Below are 20,565 nucleotides of genomic sequence, written 5' to 3'. Positions count from 1 at the left end.
GCATAATGATTTTGAAAGATTCAAAATAGTAAAAAATACCTTTTTGATTAATTTTTAAACATAATATACCAGAGAAATGCTAAACAATGAAGGCCAACCTTTTGATTTCCATATTTTGCTTCCCTCAGAAACAGGTTGACTGAGTTTGAATAACTTTCAGTCGAGAGATTGATTTGCCCATGCCTTTGTTTCATTTCAGTTATGAAACGACCTTTGTATGCGTGCAGCACACTTAAGGTGAGCACATTGGTTTCAATGTGCTCACATTTTCACAAACAGATGACCACAAATTATCCGAGTGTCACCTGCCAGCTAGAGTGTCACCTGTCCATCTTATGGCTCTTCATGATGTTTCACCGTTGAGTCTGTGTGGTGTTTCCACAAAAGTAATCTCACATTCTAATCAATGGCGGAAACCTCAAGGGTGAGGAACGCGGCTTGCTGGCACGTAAAGACAGATAAGAAACCGCAATGATAAGGATAATAATTGGAATTTTTTTTTGTGTGGAATATACAGTAATTGGACATTGAGGGAGAGACTATTAATCTGACACTGTTATTTGCGAAGTGACCTGATTAGGCAGAAATGGACTGTGGAGTAGTGCTGATTGAACCGTGTCTTTCCCTTGCGTCTTTATTGAAATTCATGGCAGTGGAAAACCTTTCCCTCAGGTGCTTACCTCTCTCCATTTCAAAGATCCTTCACAAAGATTTGATGTGCCTTTGTTTGGGTGGGGGGGTTGGGGTGAAACACTTTACATTTCCTAACATAACACTGGGCGACACCAGCAGTGGAGGAATCATAAAGAATACCAATAATACAACGCTGGGGAGCTCGACGAAACGAATCACACGTACACGCACACACAAGTACATTGAGAAATAACAGGTTACCATGATTGATATGGAAATCAGTGGTTTTTTTTTTTTTTTTTTTAAACTCTTTTAAATGTGAAATGAAATGCAGGCCGCTGTTGATCTGCTGGTGAATTACTCTCCGCTTTAGTTTGAGCCAGTGACAGGATGGCAAAAGGCAATGTTGGAATGCTAGACTTGTGTGGGGAAATAATCAAAGGTTGTTCAGTAAATACCACTCTACATTCATAATGTGGTGGGATATTGAGTTTGAACATATATTGTAGTGCTCGGCTTTCATCTTTTTTTTTCTTCGTCAAATTGTATTGAATTCTCTCTAGAGCTGTTGGCATTTGGGGAAAACAGCAAATCATCAGTGCCATGAATATACCTTCTAGGGCTGTGGATGTAACAGGCAAAATTAGTGTAGTTGATTATACAAACGGTAAAGAAAGGAAACTAAGTGACACAACAGAAACTAACTGAAAAAAAGTGAGTTTATGTCCATGCATGAATCATGAATTAACCTGCGATGTCTGATGCTGCTGCATGTAAAAGTCATTTGGCAATGATGTTTAAAACCAGTGTGATTAAACTTGTAATTGCCCAATTTGACAAGAAAAGCTAATTCCTTTAATCAAGAATCAAGTCGACCATCAGATGTATTGTGTGATCTGAACTTCCTGCTGGGATCTAAGCCTGCTGTTAAAGAAAGACATTTGAGACATAAAACGTCTAGCTGAACACTGTATGCCTTTTAATTGGTGGTTGCTTAGAGGGCCAGAAAAGAAACTCCCTTGAGAAACAGCAGCACTTCAAGAAGTTTATGTCTTTATAGTGAAGATCTGACACTCAAGACTCACACTGCAGCAGCCGTGCCATATTCAAACTCATTTGCATAATCACATAAGTAATGATCTTTCTGAATAAGACGAAAGCCAGTTCAGCATTAAGGACAGATGTTATCAGCTCAAGCTACAGACAGATGCCTTAGATCAGTGTCGCAGACAGATGTCTTTCAGGAAAAGAGCAAAAGCCAGATTGGTGTTAGTTTTTTTTTCTTCTCATTATATAATTGACCCAGTGTTCTTAATCTTTGCGAGAAAACTCAATAAAATAAGAACGCTTTCTAAAAGTCACTGAAAAGTCAGAAGTTTGTTCCTTTTATCATGCAGTCTCCCTTGCGGCATTAGTTTTCTTTTTAAACTCAGCCTTCATTTCTTGACTAGTTAGTGGAGAGATAGCTTGAACAAATTACTCGGATGGAGTATAGATTTAAAATGTGATTGCATTTCATCAAAAGATTGTGGGAATTCTGTGCTATTGATTTTTATGCAAATTATTTGTGGCTTTGGAGACATCAGAATAATTTTCATGTGACTACAATTTTCTGCAGATTTGTTGTCTGAAAAGCTCGCAAAAATGAAGTCCCAAGTAAGGCTATAACTGAATGCTTGAATATGAATATTGCTTAATAATATTATAGTGGACATTTCTGTGAATTTAACATCTCTTTTTGATTATCAAATGGGATTCATATTCATGATTCTTCCACAAGCAAGTTTTTTTTCTTCCAGTAGGTTACAGAAAAAGGGGTAAAATGGGTCTAAATATATCTGCGAAAGAATGGAGAATAGAAATAATATGGCATCCCACAGACTTTCTCATTTTTTTCGCACATTCTCTGGAATTTTAAATGAGCAATGTGAAATACAGATTGCCTTAACCGAAACTGTCAGGTGACTGCTGAGGAGATATTGTTTAGTATCAGTCTTGTTTACATTTATCATCTGATAAAACAATATTATGAATTATAAATTATATTCATATACTGTAGACATTGCTCCTCTGCTGAGCTATTCATTTTATGCATTTGTAAAACAGGCCTCATTATAATGTGGCCCAAAAAATACCAAGCTCTTATGAACAATTTACAGACCCACAGGAAATTGTGGCTTCCCATAGCAGTAGTAAAAATGTAGGAAAATACAAAATTTGGGGCTTTAAATAGAAATTGTTATTTTCAAATGTAACTTTATTTAAATAAAGTATTAAATATTAAATTTACATTTAAATTGCTGCACCAATATAAAAACTAAAAAGCTATTTAAAGGGGTCATATGATGTTGCTAAAAAGAACATTATTTGGTTTAATGAAATGTGTTTATGTGGTTTAAGGTAAAAAAAAAAAACAACAGCATTATTTTCCACATAATGTACATTATTGTTTCTCCTCTATGCCCTGCCTTCTGAAATGCGGCAATTTGTACATGACTCATCGCTCTGAAAAAGCGAGGTGTGCTCTCATTGGCCAGATATCTAGTGCATTGTGATTGGCCAAATGTTTAAAGCATCTGATGGAAATGTTACGCCCCTCAACATTTACAGTTATGGCGTGTCCCGGTCAGCACACCGGCATGACAGGACAAAAACAATAAAACTCGTTACAAAGGAGGCAGGTGTTGCATTCAGTGGGATCATAATTACTGATTATAAAGTCTTTTTATGCAATGCATTGCGTATCGTGCCGCGTAAACATAGAACCATGTCTGCATTTGTGATCGGAGAATTGACAAACAAGTGCTACTCTACACTGCTCAATACTCGCGTTTGAATCATCGGTGGCAAGTCCTTTACATATGAAAACCTACTTACATACCGTGAGTCAGAAGCACCAGACTGTCCTTGCAAAGAGTGAGGAATGGCCGGGGGCTTGAGTGAGGAACAGCCTTCGGCTTGAGTGATTGGGTGGCTAAAACAAGGAACGTCCTGCGGATTTGACGTAGGAGCAACTGGGGGTTGTGACCCAGGGCTGGACTCTGCTTCGTCCACAGTGAAAGCCAATCCTGCGATCCATAGCACAAAGTTGATGTATTTCCACAGCGACCAGCACGGATCAGCTCTAAGCATGACGAAGCAGATATCACGCTTTTTTGGAAGGCCAAACAAAGTAGTTTCACTTTCACAATAAAACACACAGCTTCTCCACGAAATAGCACAGGCAGCAACCGTGAGAATAAAAGGTACGCCTTCTTCCTTTGTGTGTACATTTGGGCGGCGTTTTGCAAATCTTCCAACATCGTGACATAGAGATGTGGGAGTGTGTTTAAACGAGGCGTTTTAGGGGGGCGTGGCGAGTCTTACATTTTATAAAGAATATCTCTTTGGATTTAACACTTTAATCTTTGCAACTTTACAGATCTTCGTCATGCACCAATAGCTTGTAACACTCCAAAGAGAAAGGAAAAATTGAAATCGCATCATATGACTCCTTTAAACTTTCTGCTAGCAGATATGTTACAAGACTATGTTGCAAGAAATATTCATAAGAGATGCACTGGATGTGATGAGAGGAAACCGCAGTAAAAAATCCCTATGGGTGATCTATTCCCAACACTGAATTGATGGCGGTAAAAGTGCATTTAAATTTCCAGTGCCCTAGCAGACAGGGAGGCTTGACACAGACATGAAGGGAGAGGAAATTGCCGAGAGGAGTTGGAATCATCCCCTCCCAGCTTCTGTGCCCTTGATCTTGATTGAAAATGCCATAGGACAGCATTCAAAGTCATCAAGTAAGAATGGCTGCCCATAAATGAATGTGAATGCAACGGCAGTCGGGCTTGTCACAATCATCAGCAAATGACCTCATTATAACCCAGACCGAATCCTGACGAAATTGCTCTGTGTCACACATGGACCTTTTCTGTTCTGTTGTTTACATTTATGGATGTAGATTTGTGGCTTCATTCCAGCTGATTTATTGTTTTGTTCTAGATTTAATATAAAATGTTTCCTCTCACAGTGACAATCAATGTTACAGTCGTTTACATAGGTTCATATGCAGGGCTCTACAGTTTGTACAACTAAACCTGACACAACATTAGATTACCAGGAGAGTCTGGAGAAATCAGAGTCGCCAAAAACACACCACTATATAAGAAAATGGAATTTCTGGTATATAGAAAGACCACGGAACGGATAACAAATGCGAAAGAGTCAGACATTCATGCAGTAGAGCAATCCATCTGCGGCTCACGTTGTGATATATTGCAAGTAAGGCCTAACTTTCACAGCAATTATGAGCAGATGAATAAAAGAGCTTCAAAACGTTCTGTTTGTAATGACATTGCATCATCAAGTCTTCATGTGTCATCAGTCACGACGAGACAACGCTTGACTCAAACTGCAATCTATGGTGAAGTACAGTTAATATATCTCATTAATTTGGGGAAAAGAACGAGTAGAAAATAACGGCAGAAATTCAAACTGAATTGTCCTTCTTTCTTTTATCCTTTAAGTCCATTAGGAGTCATCTTCGGTTTTGATGACATGAAAAAGCGTGACATTGAAAAGGACCTGATGTCCATTGTTCCAGGCATAAAGCGCCCGTTCTCGAGCATTGTAGTCGAGCATGGAGATGTGAAAGTACTGGTTGTGGAACGGGATGTCCATGTACTCATAAGTCGAGGTCTTTGTGTTGTACGAATAATACACCTTGGCTCCGGTCAGGTGGGAATTGGTGATGTAGAGCGTGCCGCAGATCATGAAGGACTCACCTGCGTTCCTTTTGGAGTATTCCGTGTTCCACGTCTGGAGAACTTCTAGCGTCTGCGGTTCTAACTGAGAAATCACAATGTTTCCTGCGTTCTGGTTGGTGGCATATACAGCCCACAAACCCAGCTCGTCCGCCATCAGGTCGATGTCCGAGAAGCCTCCCCAGGTGTAGGGGTAGACGTTGTGGAAGCCGGCGTACTCCAAAGCACGTTGGGCGAGTACCCGTCCGGTCTCGAAGCTGTATTTGACAATGATGTTGCTCTGCTCCTTGTTATAGTATAGAGAGCCATTGTAGACAACATGGTTGGTTCCAGCCCATTTAAAGGGAAGGTAATAGGTTCTTGATTCCAGGCCGGAGATGAAGTCTGCGATGCTTTTGTACTCTCGAACCACCTTGCTGTTGGTGTAAGTGTCCATATACCAAACCTTGGGAATATAAAAGAGTGAGATTAAAAGAATGTAGATGAGCAGCTCACTAAATTATTTTTTACCCCTGGTGGAAAGCAGGTGTAAGTAATCCTGGGGAGGAAGAAGATTAATCAGGTATATGGCAGAACATTCATCAGACTGAAGAACGTAGTGCCGCCCACTTCAGAACTCACCCGGTTATTTCTTGGAGATGCAAGAGGGTCGGTCATCCATGCGCCAAACCGCGTTCCAGATGTCTTTATAGTCACAGGGCCGGCGATTTTCATTAATTTCCCACATGCTGGAAAAAAATAAATACAATTCTTTATTTAAATATAATCATCTTCTTTTTTTCAAACGGCTGTTTTCGTAGAAGCAATTTCATGCATTGTAAAGACTGTTGCTTTCAGTGCATGTGAAAAACAACAGCAACTCTAGCTTAGTGCATCCAACCCTCAACACAAGGATGTAATTATCAGATATTAATTACATATTGGAACATCTGCTGAATTTGCCTACTAGCCAACTTATTAATAGTATAAGGCTTTTTAGCACTTCATCTTGAGAATCACAGGTGTTATGTGAGGACCGCTGAAAACACATTGTTATCTAATTGCAAAGAAATAAACAACCAATACAGAAGAACAGAGGTTGGAGGTAAATCTGTGATTTTTGTAATTTGCTTTGAGCAGGATATTTTTGTATTTTTTTTAAACTGAGCCATCACTTTGTGTCTTTATTTTGCAGGCTGTACTTTAACGTGCTTTTTTTCTTATCAATGTACACTGCACTATAAATCAAGAGGAGGGAAAAAGGAAAAACAGGATGTTGGAAAAAGAAAAGAGTTTTACACCCAGAGCTGTTTAAATTTTGGTGACAGTATGATTTTTGTAAAATGATTCTGTAAAGATGCATTAAATTGATCACTAAGACACCAAACAACCCTTAAAATATTAAGCAGTACAGCTGTTTTCAATGTTTATAAAATTAGGACATTTTTCTTAAGCAGCAAATCAGAATATTAGAATGATTTCCGAAGGATCATGTGACACTAAAGACTGCAGTAATGGTTGCTAATAATTCAATTTTGCCATCACAGGATTAAATTACCTCTTAAAATAAATTAAAACAGAAAACAGTTATAGATTCAATTATAATAATGTTTCACAATATTACTGCTTTTACAGTACCTTTGGTCAGCTAAATGTGAAATTAATTATAATAGTTTTGAAGCACTGTCACTACAGCCATATTTCATCCCATCTCATCTTTTTTTTGAGCATCCTGTGTGCCATGAATGTAGCATTTTAAATATTGCCTGTCATGTTAAAAAGTCCAACTAAAGTTCAAACCCAACATTATATTTATTTTATATTAAATTAGGCTTTAGTTGGCTATTAATTGATATATTAAAGATATACAGTACCAATGTATCTTTAAATGTTCTTTCGAAATTAAATTAAACTAGTAGAATATGGTCCCTTTTAAATTTCACATAAAACTGCTTTAACTGTGCATAGCTGTGGATTACTTACTGAGTTTGCTCATGCAGTTTCTTAGCCGACTGTCCAGGCTGAGCACTCTCTGATAGAGCTGCTCATAGTCATAAGCTCCCAGCTCCTCCTGGATGCCCGTCAGCACGGCAGACAGATTCCTGATTTCCTCTTTGAACTGAGAGATCAGCTTAGCATCTGTTTTGTACTGCTCTAGCACAGGAATCAATGGCTGGAGTTCATCCATGCGATCTTTCAGCTCCTGTAGACACACACCCACACAGATGTTCTTACGCTTCACACATTGCTCCCAATAAACAATGTTTAGCCGTAAAACGCATTCCATTATGTAGGTATAGTGTAATTCTATTATACATATATTTCACCATTTGACATAACACATGCAATATTCATGGCTAATGCTGATGTTTGCATTTCCAGCAGCTGGTCTTTTGTAACCTAATAAAAGCACACCTTAAAGTTTCTAGCCATTATAGTTTTCCTGTCCTCTTCAATTTGCCGGAACTTGGTGCGTAACCCTTTCATTTGATTTTCCATTTTCATGACATACTGGAAATCACGCTGCGTGCGCAGATTCAGGACTTCAATTGATTGTGACATATTCTGCACCTGCATCACAAAACCACAAGTCAGGAAGTAAACAAGACAAGAAATAAACTAGAAATAGAAATAAACAGCATAAACGATTTCAACATTGCTAATCAGTATTAGAATGGTTTCTGAAGGATCATGTGACACTAAAGACTGGAAAAAAGTCAAAGTATTTTAAATTGTAATAATATTTCACAATTCACATTTTTTTTATTGTATTTTTGATTAAATAAATGCAGCCTTGGTGAACATACTGTAAGACACCTATTTTGTACTGTCCCCAAATATTTGAACTGAATTGTAGAACTGCACTTTCGTACCATTAAACAATTGTCCATAGACATTTTCAATTAATTTACTATTTTGTTTGTTTTGATCCTTGACAGCAACTGGTCACCATTTTTATGAAAAACAATACATTAGTTGGGCGTCATGAGGGTGAGTCGTTGAATTTATTATTTTGCGATCTATCCATTCTACCTCAGCAGGTCTGCATAAGACATAATGGGAACCATTTTCCAAAAACACATTTCTTTTCATAAGTTATGGATAAACTGACTACAATTAATGAATCTTTAAAAAGGGGTTGATAAAAAAACCCTAAACAGTGGCTCCAATCTCATTGTGTTTTTCTCCGTCAAACGGTCTGATTAGCTACCTTGACTGGGGTGCGAGAAAAGCGGAAATCCATGAATCATGAATGAGATGCATCCTCTGTGGCGCCCGACTTTCTTTTCAGGCTATAGGGGAAATGGAGGCGTTAAAAAATGTACATATCAATATTAACGGCAGTCAGGCTCCCGCTGGATTGCAGCATGTATCATTTATCATAAAATCAGGTATTAATGACCTGCATATAATCAACCTCTTGCGAAAACAGTTGAAGCAACTAACAGCGCCTTTTTTTTTTTTTTTTTTTTTACTTGTGTGCAAGTGTGTGTGTATGTGTGTTTATGCCAGTATTAGTGGCAGGCTAAAGTAGCTCCTGAAATGTGTCCCTGAGGCAAAACAGTACATTAGTTGTCCACACAATATATACTAGACAAATGATGCCTATGTGTGTTGAAAGAAAGAATAGAACACAAAAAAAATGCTTCATGAGAAAAAATCCTGTGCTATTACTAGGCTTTGCGATATTTTGAATATTCAAATTATTTTTGCAATGCATGTGCTAGCAATATAAAACTAAGAAACAGTGTAAATATCATGATTTTAATCTGTTGTTTTTTTAGGCCATTAAGGGCCAGATTTACCAAACGGGAAATTAGCGTTAGAGCGCAATTCCATAAAAGCGCCGTTGGGAGCGGAAAATCCTGTGGGTGATTTACTACCAATGCGCACTTTTAAGAACATGCAGCCAGATCATTTCCATAATGACCAGGATAATCTACCAGGAGAAGCTCAAATTACTGCCTGCTTTTTTTGGGGTGTTAAATAATGGTGCAAATACCAGGAAATTTAACCAGCACAAACATTATTAAATGACGTTGTGTGATTCATTTTAATACTCTCCTCCCATAAATGATCTGTCTGAAAGGGAAACTCCTCCAAATGCATATTCAGTTATGTCAGGCACAGAAATAACTGTGTCCATGCCTTTTCAGGACCAATTCTTCATTGCGCGTCTTAAATCCTGATAGTACTATTTTAATGCCAAAAGATGTATTGTGCTGGCAAAGCTGTTAGTAAATCTGGCTGTCAGTTTCCAAAAGACCGTCCCAGTAGGCAATTTTTTTTACCATTTCATGAGTATGAGAAGATAAAGACAAATATTCTAATAACATTAAACGTGTTAATTATTCAATTGTAAATAACACATTCGATTTGTAAGTTTGATTCATTGTGTCATATGCACTATACTGTTCAAAAGTTCTACAGTCAGTAAGAATATCTTTTGCTCAACAAGGCTGCATTTATTTGATCAAAAATACAGTAAAACAGCAAAAATTTTAAATATTACAATTTAAAAGAACTATCTTTTGTAATAAGTTATATAATGTAATTTATTCTTGTCAAAGCAACATTTTCAGCACTATTAATCTAGTCTTCATTGTTACATGATCCTTCAGAAATCATTCTTATATGCTGATTTACTGCTCAATAAACATTTATTATTATCAGTGTTGGATGAATTTGTGCTGCTTAGTAGTTTTGTGGAAACCATGATACATATTATTCAGGATTCTTTAATAAACTGAAAGTTCAAAAGAACAGCATTTATTTGAAATAGCCTTTTTGTATCAATGTAAAAGTATTTACTATCACTTGATAAATGTAATGCTTTTTATTTTTTGCTTTTTCTTTAGAAAATAAGCTTTTGAATGGTAAAATATATATATATATATATATATATATATATATATATATATATATATATATATATATATATATACTACAAATATTTTATCCAGTATACAGTGTGATTGTGATATATATGATATATTTATCAGAAGAATAAAGAAGCGCAGTAAAAATGTGTGTGTTTATGCATGAGACCTTCTCCAGCAGCTGTCGGAGCTGTCTGCTCTTGGCATCCCTGGAGCAGAGGTTTTGTTCCGGTGCGACCACAGTGCAGATACAGCGTCCGTCAGCATCCTGTGCTGAACTATACACCTGCCATCCTTCCTTGGGACCAATCGTCTACACACACACACACTCACTTTAAAATACTAGTTCACCCAAAAAAGTCAATTCTGTCATCATTCACTCATCCTGATGTCTTTCCAAAACAATATGTTGTGACTTTCACATTATGACACTCTTCTGCTTGAAAGAGAATACTGTTTTTTATAGTCTTTTCCATGCAGTTACAAAGAACAGGGACATTGCCAGTGCCTCAAAAAAGCACAGATAAAAGCAAATTAAACGTACTTTGAAGAGGTCCATGAGCTCCGGACAAAATACAGACAGGAATTTACATGTGTTATTTTCTGAATAAATAATGAATTAATAAATTATCATCAAAACTACTACTAATAAAAGTGATAATTATTTTTAGCATTATTAATATTAATTACTTTTAGCATAATGAATATTACCACCAATAATAATAATAATTTGCCATTATTATTCACTTGTAATCTTCACCAACAATTAATGTTATGCACATATCATTTAATATGTTAGTTTGATTCTTAATTAAACTGGATCAGGTGTTTCATCGAAAAGATCCAAATAAAAAAAAATATTTGTTTATGGATTGGACATTGCTACTTGTCATGCAAATACCAAGTCAAACTAGGGCAGATGTCAAGATTTTCAGTGAATTTCCATCTATTTGGTGCACAAAGCAATCATACGGTATGACTTCAGAAGACAAATATTTCACACAATGAAATATGGAGCTGTTGCATGCTTTTTGAAGTTTGAAAACTTTTAAGCTATGGCTAAGTCATACCAGTTTGGACTGACATGAGGGTGAGAAAGTGACTGATTTTTTTTGTTGTGAACTGTCCCTTTTACTTATCATTGAACTTATTTATTTAATTGTGCAGTAGGTAGAAAATATGACAGATTTTATCCACTGAGTGAATTCAGAGGAATGTCATTTTAAATATTTATTTCTTGTGTAGCCTTTAGGTCACCTTTAACAACAAGGCTAAAGCGTGAATGCTAAAACCCACGGTTGTCATTTACATGAAGCATGCGGAGGCTTTGCTAACTGTTAAAGGCTAGTTTTTGCAGACTATAACAGTAAATCAGGCATGCCATTACCTCAGACGGCAGTTTCTCAGGAGATGAATGAAATAAATTGCTTAGGTGGACTGAAAAGCCAATGACCTGCTTTTATCTATTGGAAAGACTGGACCCGAATGTGTGTGACATCATAAAGTGGGCGTGTCCCTGTCAGTCACAATGATGCCAGTATTCTCTTGCTCTAATCCACTTGCGCTGTAACTGATCCAATTCCCCAGCTTTGATGTATAATTTGTACAGTCGAGTCTGAGAGTTGATATGCGAGACGTGTAACTTTGCAGTCAACGAATCCACAAATACAAGCAGGGATTAAAAACAAACAAAAACAATACAGGAAGAAAGAATCGGAATAGCGAAAAAAACAGGATGGAAAACTTTAGGGAGGTTTTGAGGATTCACTTGAGAGGACAAAAATATAAGCTGAGGACAGAGGAATCGCATGTCATACATACATGTGCACACACTGATTTTACTACTGCCATCCTTGACTCCGCATCTTCTCTTTTGCCACTGGTATATATTTTCAATTTCTTAAAAAACATTCTGGATCAGTTTGAGTTTGACATTACTGTGATACAACTGTTCAATTAACAATTTGATAATACTGAGTAACTTACATTTTAGACACAAAATTGCCAGTTACTTACAGCTTTTTGCTCTGTCAACAAAATATTACAAATGAAGCCTAAGGAACACACAAGAGCATCATTTATTGTTAAACGAATCAAAATAATTATTATTTTCCCCCGTTTCTGAATTAATGTTCTTTTTAAGAATCAGGTGAATGAATAATAACTCACTCATAAAGAAGGCAACTAGTTTATTTCTTTAATGAATTTGTTTTTAAACAAATCTGTACATTATTGATTTAGTGACTTACTTACAAAGATGGCCGCTTGTTTTGATCCTGAATGAATCAGTTTTGAGTAAATTCATTACAAAGATGGCTGTTTCATTCAAACATTAGTCTTAGTTCATTCCTGAAAAATTTGGAGTTTCAATGAATTGGTTAAGTGAATGGTGACTCGTTCATAAAGGCAGCCACTAGTTTGGTTTCTGAACAGTGTTTTTTTTTTTTTTTTTTTTGGAATGAATCCGTTGAGGGAATGGCGACTCCTTCAAAAAGACTGTCACATCTTTTAGTCCTGAATGAACTGGTATTTTGAAAAAATCAGTTGAATGGCCCTAACTAGGGAAGTCGTGGCCTAATGGTTAGAGAGTTGGACTCCCAATCGGAAGGTTGTGAGTTTGAGTCCCGGGCCAGCAGGAATTGTGGGTGGGGGGAGTGCATGTACAGTTCTCTCTCCACCTTCAATACCATGACTTAGGTGCCCTTGAGCAAGGCATCGATCCCCCAACTGCTCCCCGGGCACTGCAGCATAAATGGCTGCCCACTGCTCTGGGTGTGTGTTCACAGTGTGTGTGTGTTCACTGCTCTGTGTGTGTGCACTTCGGATGGGTTAAATGCAGAGCACAAATTCTGAGCATGGGTCACCATACTTAGCTGAATGTCACGTCACTTTCACTTTTTAAACGAATTGGTTAAAGGTATCATTCAATGACACAAAGTCAATCTTGCTTTATTCCTGAATAAGTGACTCGCTCATAAAAACAGCCACTATATTTCCGTTCCTGAATTAAGCATTGTTTTGCACAAATTGGTTGAAGGCACAAAGGTGGTCACATGTAACCACCTACTGGGAAAACTATATAACTCGCATACAGAGCGACTGAAAAATCCCCACCACTAATGGACAGACTGACAGCCTGTGTAAACCAGTAGTGAAATTGCTTCTATTTTGCATTGCAGTATTTTCTGAAATAGAGTAATTTATGATAAATGCAGCGTAAGGCAGTTATACGTGTACCTTACATTACGACATCAGCAGTATCTCAACAAAGCACTTCAGTTATAAAATGATGGATTCTTTTACAGTCACACAGAGTACGACATTCACGTCCACTCCCATTTAAGTTGATGAAAACAAATCGTGCATGCCATCCAGACAGAGAGAGAGAGAGGTTTGAAAAACAGAATATATCACTACAGAGCATGGAAGAATATACAATGACCTTTCAGGTACTGATGATCATGTCTTTTAAATGGACTCCCATTTCAGTCCTGATAGTGGAAGTTATGTTTTTAAAAGTGACTGTTAAGACTAAATTCAAATAGTTCATTTGAAAAAGTTTGGCGGGGAAAAAATGTGTAAAGTTGTACATTTGTGTGTGTGCTGCTCACACACTAGTAAATGTTCATGTCTGATATTTATACTGTGATAATTAAATACAAAGCAGAGAAAACAGTCCTCTACTATTTTGTTCTCACTAGTATCTGCCTCTGCTATGCTTTTCATCAAGTGCTGGTATCAACACACCTGTTTGAAAATTAAAATGCTTAGCCTGCTGCTTACAGAAATTGCAAAAAAAAATGTCTTCCTTTCTGTGGCTTGCTTACTCTTGCTTTCTTGTGCTCTGACCTCTAGACTATATCTCCATATCTGAGTACACTTCTGAAAGCAAGCGAGGCATAGAAAGATAAAAAAGGCTTTCATTCATTATCAGCCATCTTTATAAATCTCAGCAATAAATCTAGTGAGGGTGTAGCAGTGTTCGTACATAGCAGATTTGTTATTTATTGAGCAAATATGATGGTTTATTTCATTCATCATACGTGTGTACTACAGTTATCGGTTCTGCTATGCTAAATGAAAACACGTGTATGCGGTGACTTTCATTCATTCATTGTTGTTCATAATGTTCAGATTAGAAAAGTATAGTCAGCAAACATATCTCTTGTGATTACATAAAGTGATTTATGAATGTCACATAGGCTACATCAATATTTTGAGTGTATTCGGGGTCAGATCGCGAAAGATATTCACAACTGTTATTTTATTATCATTGAGATACAGTATAGTTTTATTTATCATTTTAATTTGTTTATATTGTTGTATTTTGTTTTTATTTAGTTTTTATATTTTAAAGTTTGTCATTCTGTTGGGTTTTTATCATTTTTATTATTATTAATATTATTTTTTATGTCAATATAGTTTTAACTAATTACTATTTCTGTTTTAGTTGTTTTAATTTATCAAGTTAAAGTAACTGAAAATGGCCTTTTTTCTGGCTGAAATAAAATGTTTTTGTATATTTTATTTTATTTCAAGGAATGCAAATGCTTATGGTTTTATTTTTTTGTGAACTGTTATAACCCTGATTCACAGCACCACATTAAGAAACATAATGACATTGGATCAATACATGACTGAATTGACTTTTCCATTCAAACTCGCACAAAAACTGTCCTGCTATAAAACTAAACTCTGGATGCTAAATGTGGTGAAGGTTTGTATTATTATGGATCCCTTCACCAACATTAGAAAGCTGTATCCCGTAGGTGTGTAATGCAATTTGTCACCATAAAAAGCGCATTTCAGCACATCAAATTAATCATCATGAATCACTCATCCCACAAGCAACAACAATGTAATTAGAAGCCCATTACGCTAACGTCCATTCAGTTTCATAGTCAGACAGCTCAAACACCCTCTTGCTGGGGTCTATAGGGGATTTACAATTTTCTTTTGTGTGAGTGTTTATTTATGGACCTTTTGGCATTCTGAAGAATTTCGATGGGGAGGTCAAAAATCCAGCATAGAACTACTAGCAAAGTTGTTCATTGGTTAAACAAATGGTTTCCACTAAAAGCCATTCACTGTCTAGTCCATGCAGACATATGTCTGTATGTGATTAGTTCACTTCAGCACCACGACGTTGTGGACAGCTCCTGTCCACCTATGACTTAACAGCTGAAGCACATCACCACACTCATTTTAGCACTTGTTACATCTTTTCATGGGGATTTTATTTTATTTTTTTCAAGAGAAAACTGCTTAAAAAAATATCTGTAAATTTAATGAAAATGCTATTAGCAAACTAAAATTTATATATACTTTATTATATATTGTATTTACATTTTATAAGTTATTATAATATTATATTTTGTTTTCATTTTATCGATATTTTAATACCAAAAATTTGAATTTTTTGTTGTTGTTAAGGCTGTAATAGACTGAATATGACTGTGTAAATCCAACCAACTGCAAATAAGGAATTTTAAATTTATATGCATTTCCTTTCAGTCCCATGTGTCCCCTTCCCAAGGTGTACTGGGGCATGAATAATTATGGTTGTGTTTTCTAACTGTTTGTCAGTTATATTTACACTGAAGTTGATTTTTTTTTTTTTGTCACTTGTTAGTCTGTTTGCATTTAAAATGATCAGATTGTTGTTACCTTGTCTTGTTTCATAAAATTTTAGGTACTCAATGCATATTTTTTGTCACTTTATGTGATGAGTGATGTTGTCATTACAAGCACTGGGTTTTTCAACAAAGGAAACAGTTTGCTTATCATCTGATACAGCATTTTCAAATAATATTCTTAGTTAATCAATCTAATACTTTTTTTTTATACTATACATTAAATTGGAAGTTGTTTTGCAACAACAGATGCGGTTTCTCATTTTAATTATTCACTTTAGTGGAGCCCATATGATTAATACTTTTAAACATTTTATTTAATTAATAATATTGCTTTATATTGCTTCCTCTATCATTTTTACAGTGACAGGTTATTTTGCTTATTTACTGTGCTGGGCAGTGGACCAGAATTTTGCATTACACCATTATATTCACTGGCTGGTGAAATCATAAGCATGCATCTTATGAATATACACTGGCGACAGTGTAAAAAAATAATCTACAAAATTCACATTTCCAGTGCTTATAAATATCTGCTGCATGTCACTTTATCTGTTTGTGACTCACTAATGCATTCCTAGCAAAACTGGAAAACATCTGGGAAGACAAATGGTGCTTCATTCATGCTTGAATAAACCAAAGTTTATTATCTGTGGACCGCAGATGCAACATATTTATTTTCCTGCAACACGTACATATCATGTATTATATGATGCATAATACTGAGGACTCCAGTGTTGAGGAAATTATGTTAAACAATTCTATACCGATTTACATCTTTGAAGGCACCTTGCTATAATTTTAAATAATAACTAAATAATTTCATATATACTCACACAGAGATAAAAAATCAAGAAATGCATTATCATGAAATATTTTAGCTTGCAACTCGTCACATCAACTTACCATGGATGGGCACAGTCCGAAGACGATGAGGAAAAGCAGGGGATTTAATGCACCGAACAGAAGGATCATGCTGTCACGGCTCTATCACACTTTTCTGGCGTTAATATCGCGTCCTCGGCGTGGCAGATGATGCCCGAACAGAACAGGGCGGATAGATCCACATTCATTACCGTGCTGCTCTGCCGCGCGAGCTCCCGCGTGCAGCCAATACTGAGCGCGCGCTGTCCAAAGTTACGACCGCACGCGCATGAGGATTCAGCAGACAGCGCGCGAGATCATCCAACACTACCAAGGAGTCATTCACAGCGGATGTGACATCATTTCATTATTCCAAACGTTAACTTGTTGAGCAAAGTTGGCGAGTGTATGCGGAAACTGCAGCGTCAATAGAGCCCGCAATTCCAAATACACGCAACACTTTGCTTTGTGAGCTGAAATGGTCATATTGCCACAGTCGCCTGTGGTTCTTAGGACAAACGTGCACGGAAAAAGTTCCACCTGCAATTGCATATACAGGTTAATCTCAATAAATTAGAATGTCGTGGAAAAGTTAATTTAGTTCAGTAATTCAACTCAAATTGTGAAACAATCCACAAAGACTGAAGTAATTTAAGTCTTTAATTTAATTACTGTCTCAATTCGGCATGGCATGGAGGTGATCAATATGTGGCACTGCTGAGGTGGCATGGAAGCCCATGTTTCTTTTACAGTGGCCTTCAGCCCTTCTGCATTTTTTGGTCTCTTGTTTCTCATTTTCCTCTTGGTTCAGGTCTGGTGAGACACCATGGTCATTTAATCAACTTTTGGTGCTTTTGGCAGAGTGGGCAGGTGCCAAATCCTGCTGGAAAGGGAAATCAGCATCTTCAAAAACCTGGTCAGCAGAAGGAAGCATAAAGTGCTCCAAAATGTCTTGGTAAACAGGTGCAGTGACTTTGGTTTTTAAAAAACAAAATGGACCAACATCAGCAGATGACATTGCACCCCAAATCATCACAGACTGTGGAAACTTAAACACTGGACTTTAAGCAACTTGGGCTATGAGCTTCTCCACTCTTCCTCCAGACCTTGGACCTTGGTTTCCAAATGAAATACAAAACTTGCTCTCATCTGAAAAGAGGACTTTGGACCACTGGGCAACAGTCCAGTTCTTCTTCTCCTTAGCCAAGGTAAGACACCTCAGGAGTGGCTTAACAAGAAGAATACGACAACTGTAGCCAAATTACTTGACACCACTGTGTTGTGGTGGCTCTTGATGCCTTGACCCCAGCCTCAGTCCATTCCTTGAATCTTGAATCTTGAATAAATTTTGTTTGACAATCCTCATAAGGCTGCGGTTCTCTCGGTTGGTTGTGCATATTTTTCTTGCACACTTATTCCTTCCACTCAACTTTCTGTTAAGATGCTTGGATACAGCACTCTGTGATATGGCAATGAATGTTTGTGGCTTACCCTTCTTTTGAAGGGTGTCAATGATTGTCTTTTGGACCACTGGCAGTCTTCCCCATGATTGCGTAACTGAGAGACCATTTTGAATGCACCTTTGCAGCTGTTTTGAGTTGATTAGCTGATTGGCATGTCACCATATTCTAATTTGTTGAGATTTGTTGAATTAGTGGGTTTTCGTTAAATGTGAGCCAAAATCATCACAGTTAAAAGAACCAAAGACTTGAACTACTCAAGTCTTCACGGAACGCAAGCAGCAGAAAGGCGCTTTTTTAGTTTAGCCAAGTTTAACTTGAGTCACACTTTCTGGAACAGTGTGTCTTGCAAAAGACACAAAACTCAAGCGAAGCTCTCAATCACGTCCATTTAGAACAAATTCCATAGGAAAAAAAGGTGACATGTACTTTTTGAGTAAAATGCTGCTAAAGAAGATATAAGCATAAGTTGGAAGGTGGTGAACAGTAATAGGATGTTCCCAAATGTACCAACTTTAAACAAATTTGATTAAAATTATTATTTTGTTCCCAATACTTTAAAGCAACTGTATGCAGTTTTGTGTATTTTTGTGACTTAAACATACAAGTATGTACTTGTAAATACATACAGTTACAATACATATAATTACACTTCAATGTAGTTTTGGCACCTGTACAGCTGTACAGGAAATCTGATTATAGCCTAATTCAAATTTTAAAACAGAAATTAAACAACTTTTATTTCAGTGATGACGCTTTGTGTCTGTACCAATGAATAGTGTCTACATATGTTTATTAGTCATGGCTTATGAAAAGGTTAATTTCGAGGAACTTTAATTCATCATGTGGCCTTCTATTTTACCACCTTCATTATTATAGTGAATGCATATTTTAAAGGGCAAAGCAGATTTTAATCAGTGTAATAAGTTGTTATATAACAATGTTTATCAAATAAATGCTTATAAAGACTCAGATACACTAATAATTCTTCAATTCAAGTTTACACTCAAATTTTTGATGATAATACAGTAGTACAGTGCTGTTCTGACAGAGACAGAATGTACTGAAATACAGCATCCTAAAGTGTTAATGATTTATGCAAAATGGATGCCGAACATCTTCCAAACCACCCACATCTGTTGAACTGATGTCCATGAGGGATGTCTAAATGAGATTCATTCAGGCAAAGGTGGTTGCTCAACACACCTACTGCCAAGATAATATTTCAATATGGCACAGTGGGTATTCTTTAAAGATCTGGTCATATATTGTTATAGATAACTGCTACTTCCTTTCTTTTTTGGATGAATGTAGTTTTTAACCACCTGCATTTTACTCACTTTTTGCTAATGTTAGTCACATCAGTTAATTATACAGCCAACAGTATAATTAGACCCTACTCCTGTCTCATGTAGAGTAAGTAAAAGCTTTCCATGAGAGTTTGCAGCTTGGGAAAGACAGCAGCCTCCAATTCAAGCTAATACAAGTAAATACTAAAGCAGTTAAGAAATGAGAGTTTCTAGATGAAGAATGTTGATTCGCTTTCAGGCTCATAACCTGAGCTGCTTTCTCTTATGAAAAGTTATTGTTACTCTAGTTAACGAAATAAAACAAATCAAAGTTATGAAAGTTCTCCGCCGTACATGGTATAATGGCTGTCGGATGGTTTTGTTCACACACAGCAAATCCTCATCGCGGGCAAATTATGCTCGGCAAACAATTTGAGTTCATCGCTGGCGGAGCGTCTTGTTTGAGGATGGTAAATTGGAGAAATTCTCATCTCGCGTTTATTTGCACATACAGCCTTCTGTGAGAAAACAAAGTCAAGTGTTCGAAAATGAGCTTTTGTTGAATCTTTCTCCGCATGTTTATGTAAAACTTATTGTAATTTGCCCTTTCATATTTCCCTTGCATTATTCATGAGTCTATCAGAGGACTCTATAAAACTGTTTACTTTTGCTAATGATCAGGAGACGGTGTTGTTCCTTACAAATTCTCCTCCTGCTTGTCTTCCTATCTGTTCAGTTCACTCTTGTACACTTACATACTAATAAGGCAAAGTTTGAGTGCTCCTGGTCTGTATTTCGCTCGTGAATACAAGCTTGTTGTGTTTTTTGAGAGTAGGTGTGCGTGTTACTGTCTAGTGTTAATGAGCCACCGAGCACCTGAGCTTCCCACACCACCTCACGATCACATTAATCTCACTTGCCCTCCTTGATCTTTTCTCGCTCAAACCATTTTCTTTTCCATGTGACTTGGCATGGTGTCTTCTCTCTCTCTTATTCATTATTGCTTTACTCAAGAGCTCAGTTGCTCAGCAACACCTGCTGATGCCTTTAAAATTAGTACGTTTCTGCGT

The 20,565-nt window shown here is 36.8% G+C and overlaps 1 protein-coding gene across 1 annotated transcript; it reads right to left on the bottom strand.

The window, feature by feature from the left end:
- Positions 1–4,611: 4,611 nt before the first annotated feature.
- Positions 4,612–17,078, bottom strand: LOC128013367 (noelin-3-like). The gene is made up of 6 exons (XM_052596302.1): positions 16,789–17,078; positions 10,419–10,562; positions 7,785–7,940; positions 7,353–7,572; positions 6,012–6,118; positions 4,612–5,835 (listed from the first exon to the last, which is right to left on the bottom strand). The coding sequence occupies exons 1-6, from the start codon at positions 16,855–16,857 to the stop codon at positions 5,158–5,160; spliced, it is 1,374 nt and encodes a 457-aa protein (XP_052452262.1). The 5' UTR covers positions 16,858–17,078; the 3' UTR covers positions 4,612–5,157.
- Positions 17,079–20,565: the final 3,487 nt, after the last annotated feature.

This window comes from Carassius gibelio, chromosome B24 (genome assembly GCF_023724105.1).
Source record: "Carassius gibelio isolate Cgi1373 ecotype wild population from Czech Republic chromosome B24, carGib1.2-hapl.c, whole genome shotgun sequence".
Taxonomy (NCBI): Eukaryota; Metazoa; Chordata; class Actinopteri; order Cypriniformes; family Cyprinidae; genus Carassius; species Carassius gibelio.
This window is presented reverse-complemented; position numbering and strand designations above follow the sequence as displayed.

Coding starts and splice junctions, on each gene's coding strand:
- LOC128013367 (XM_052596302.1), bottom strand. CDS start 16,857: ATGATCCTTCTGTTCGGTGCATTAAATCCCCTGCTTTTCCTCATCGTC. Junction 7,941..10,418: donor TCCGACAGCTGCTGGAGAAG/GTCTCATGCATA, acceptor TTTGTGATGCAG/GTGCAGAATATGTCACAATC. Junction 5,836..6,011: donor CATCTCCAAGAAATAACCGG/GTGAGTTCTGAA, acceptor TATATTCCCAAG/GTTTGGTATATGGACACTTA.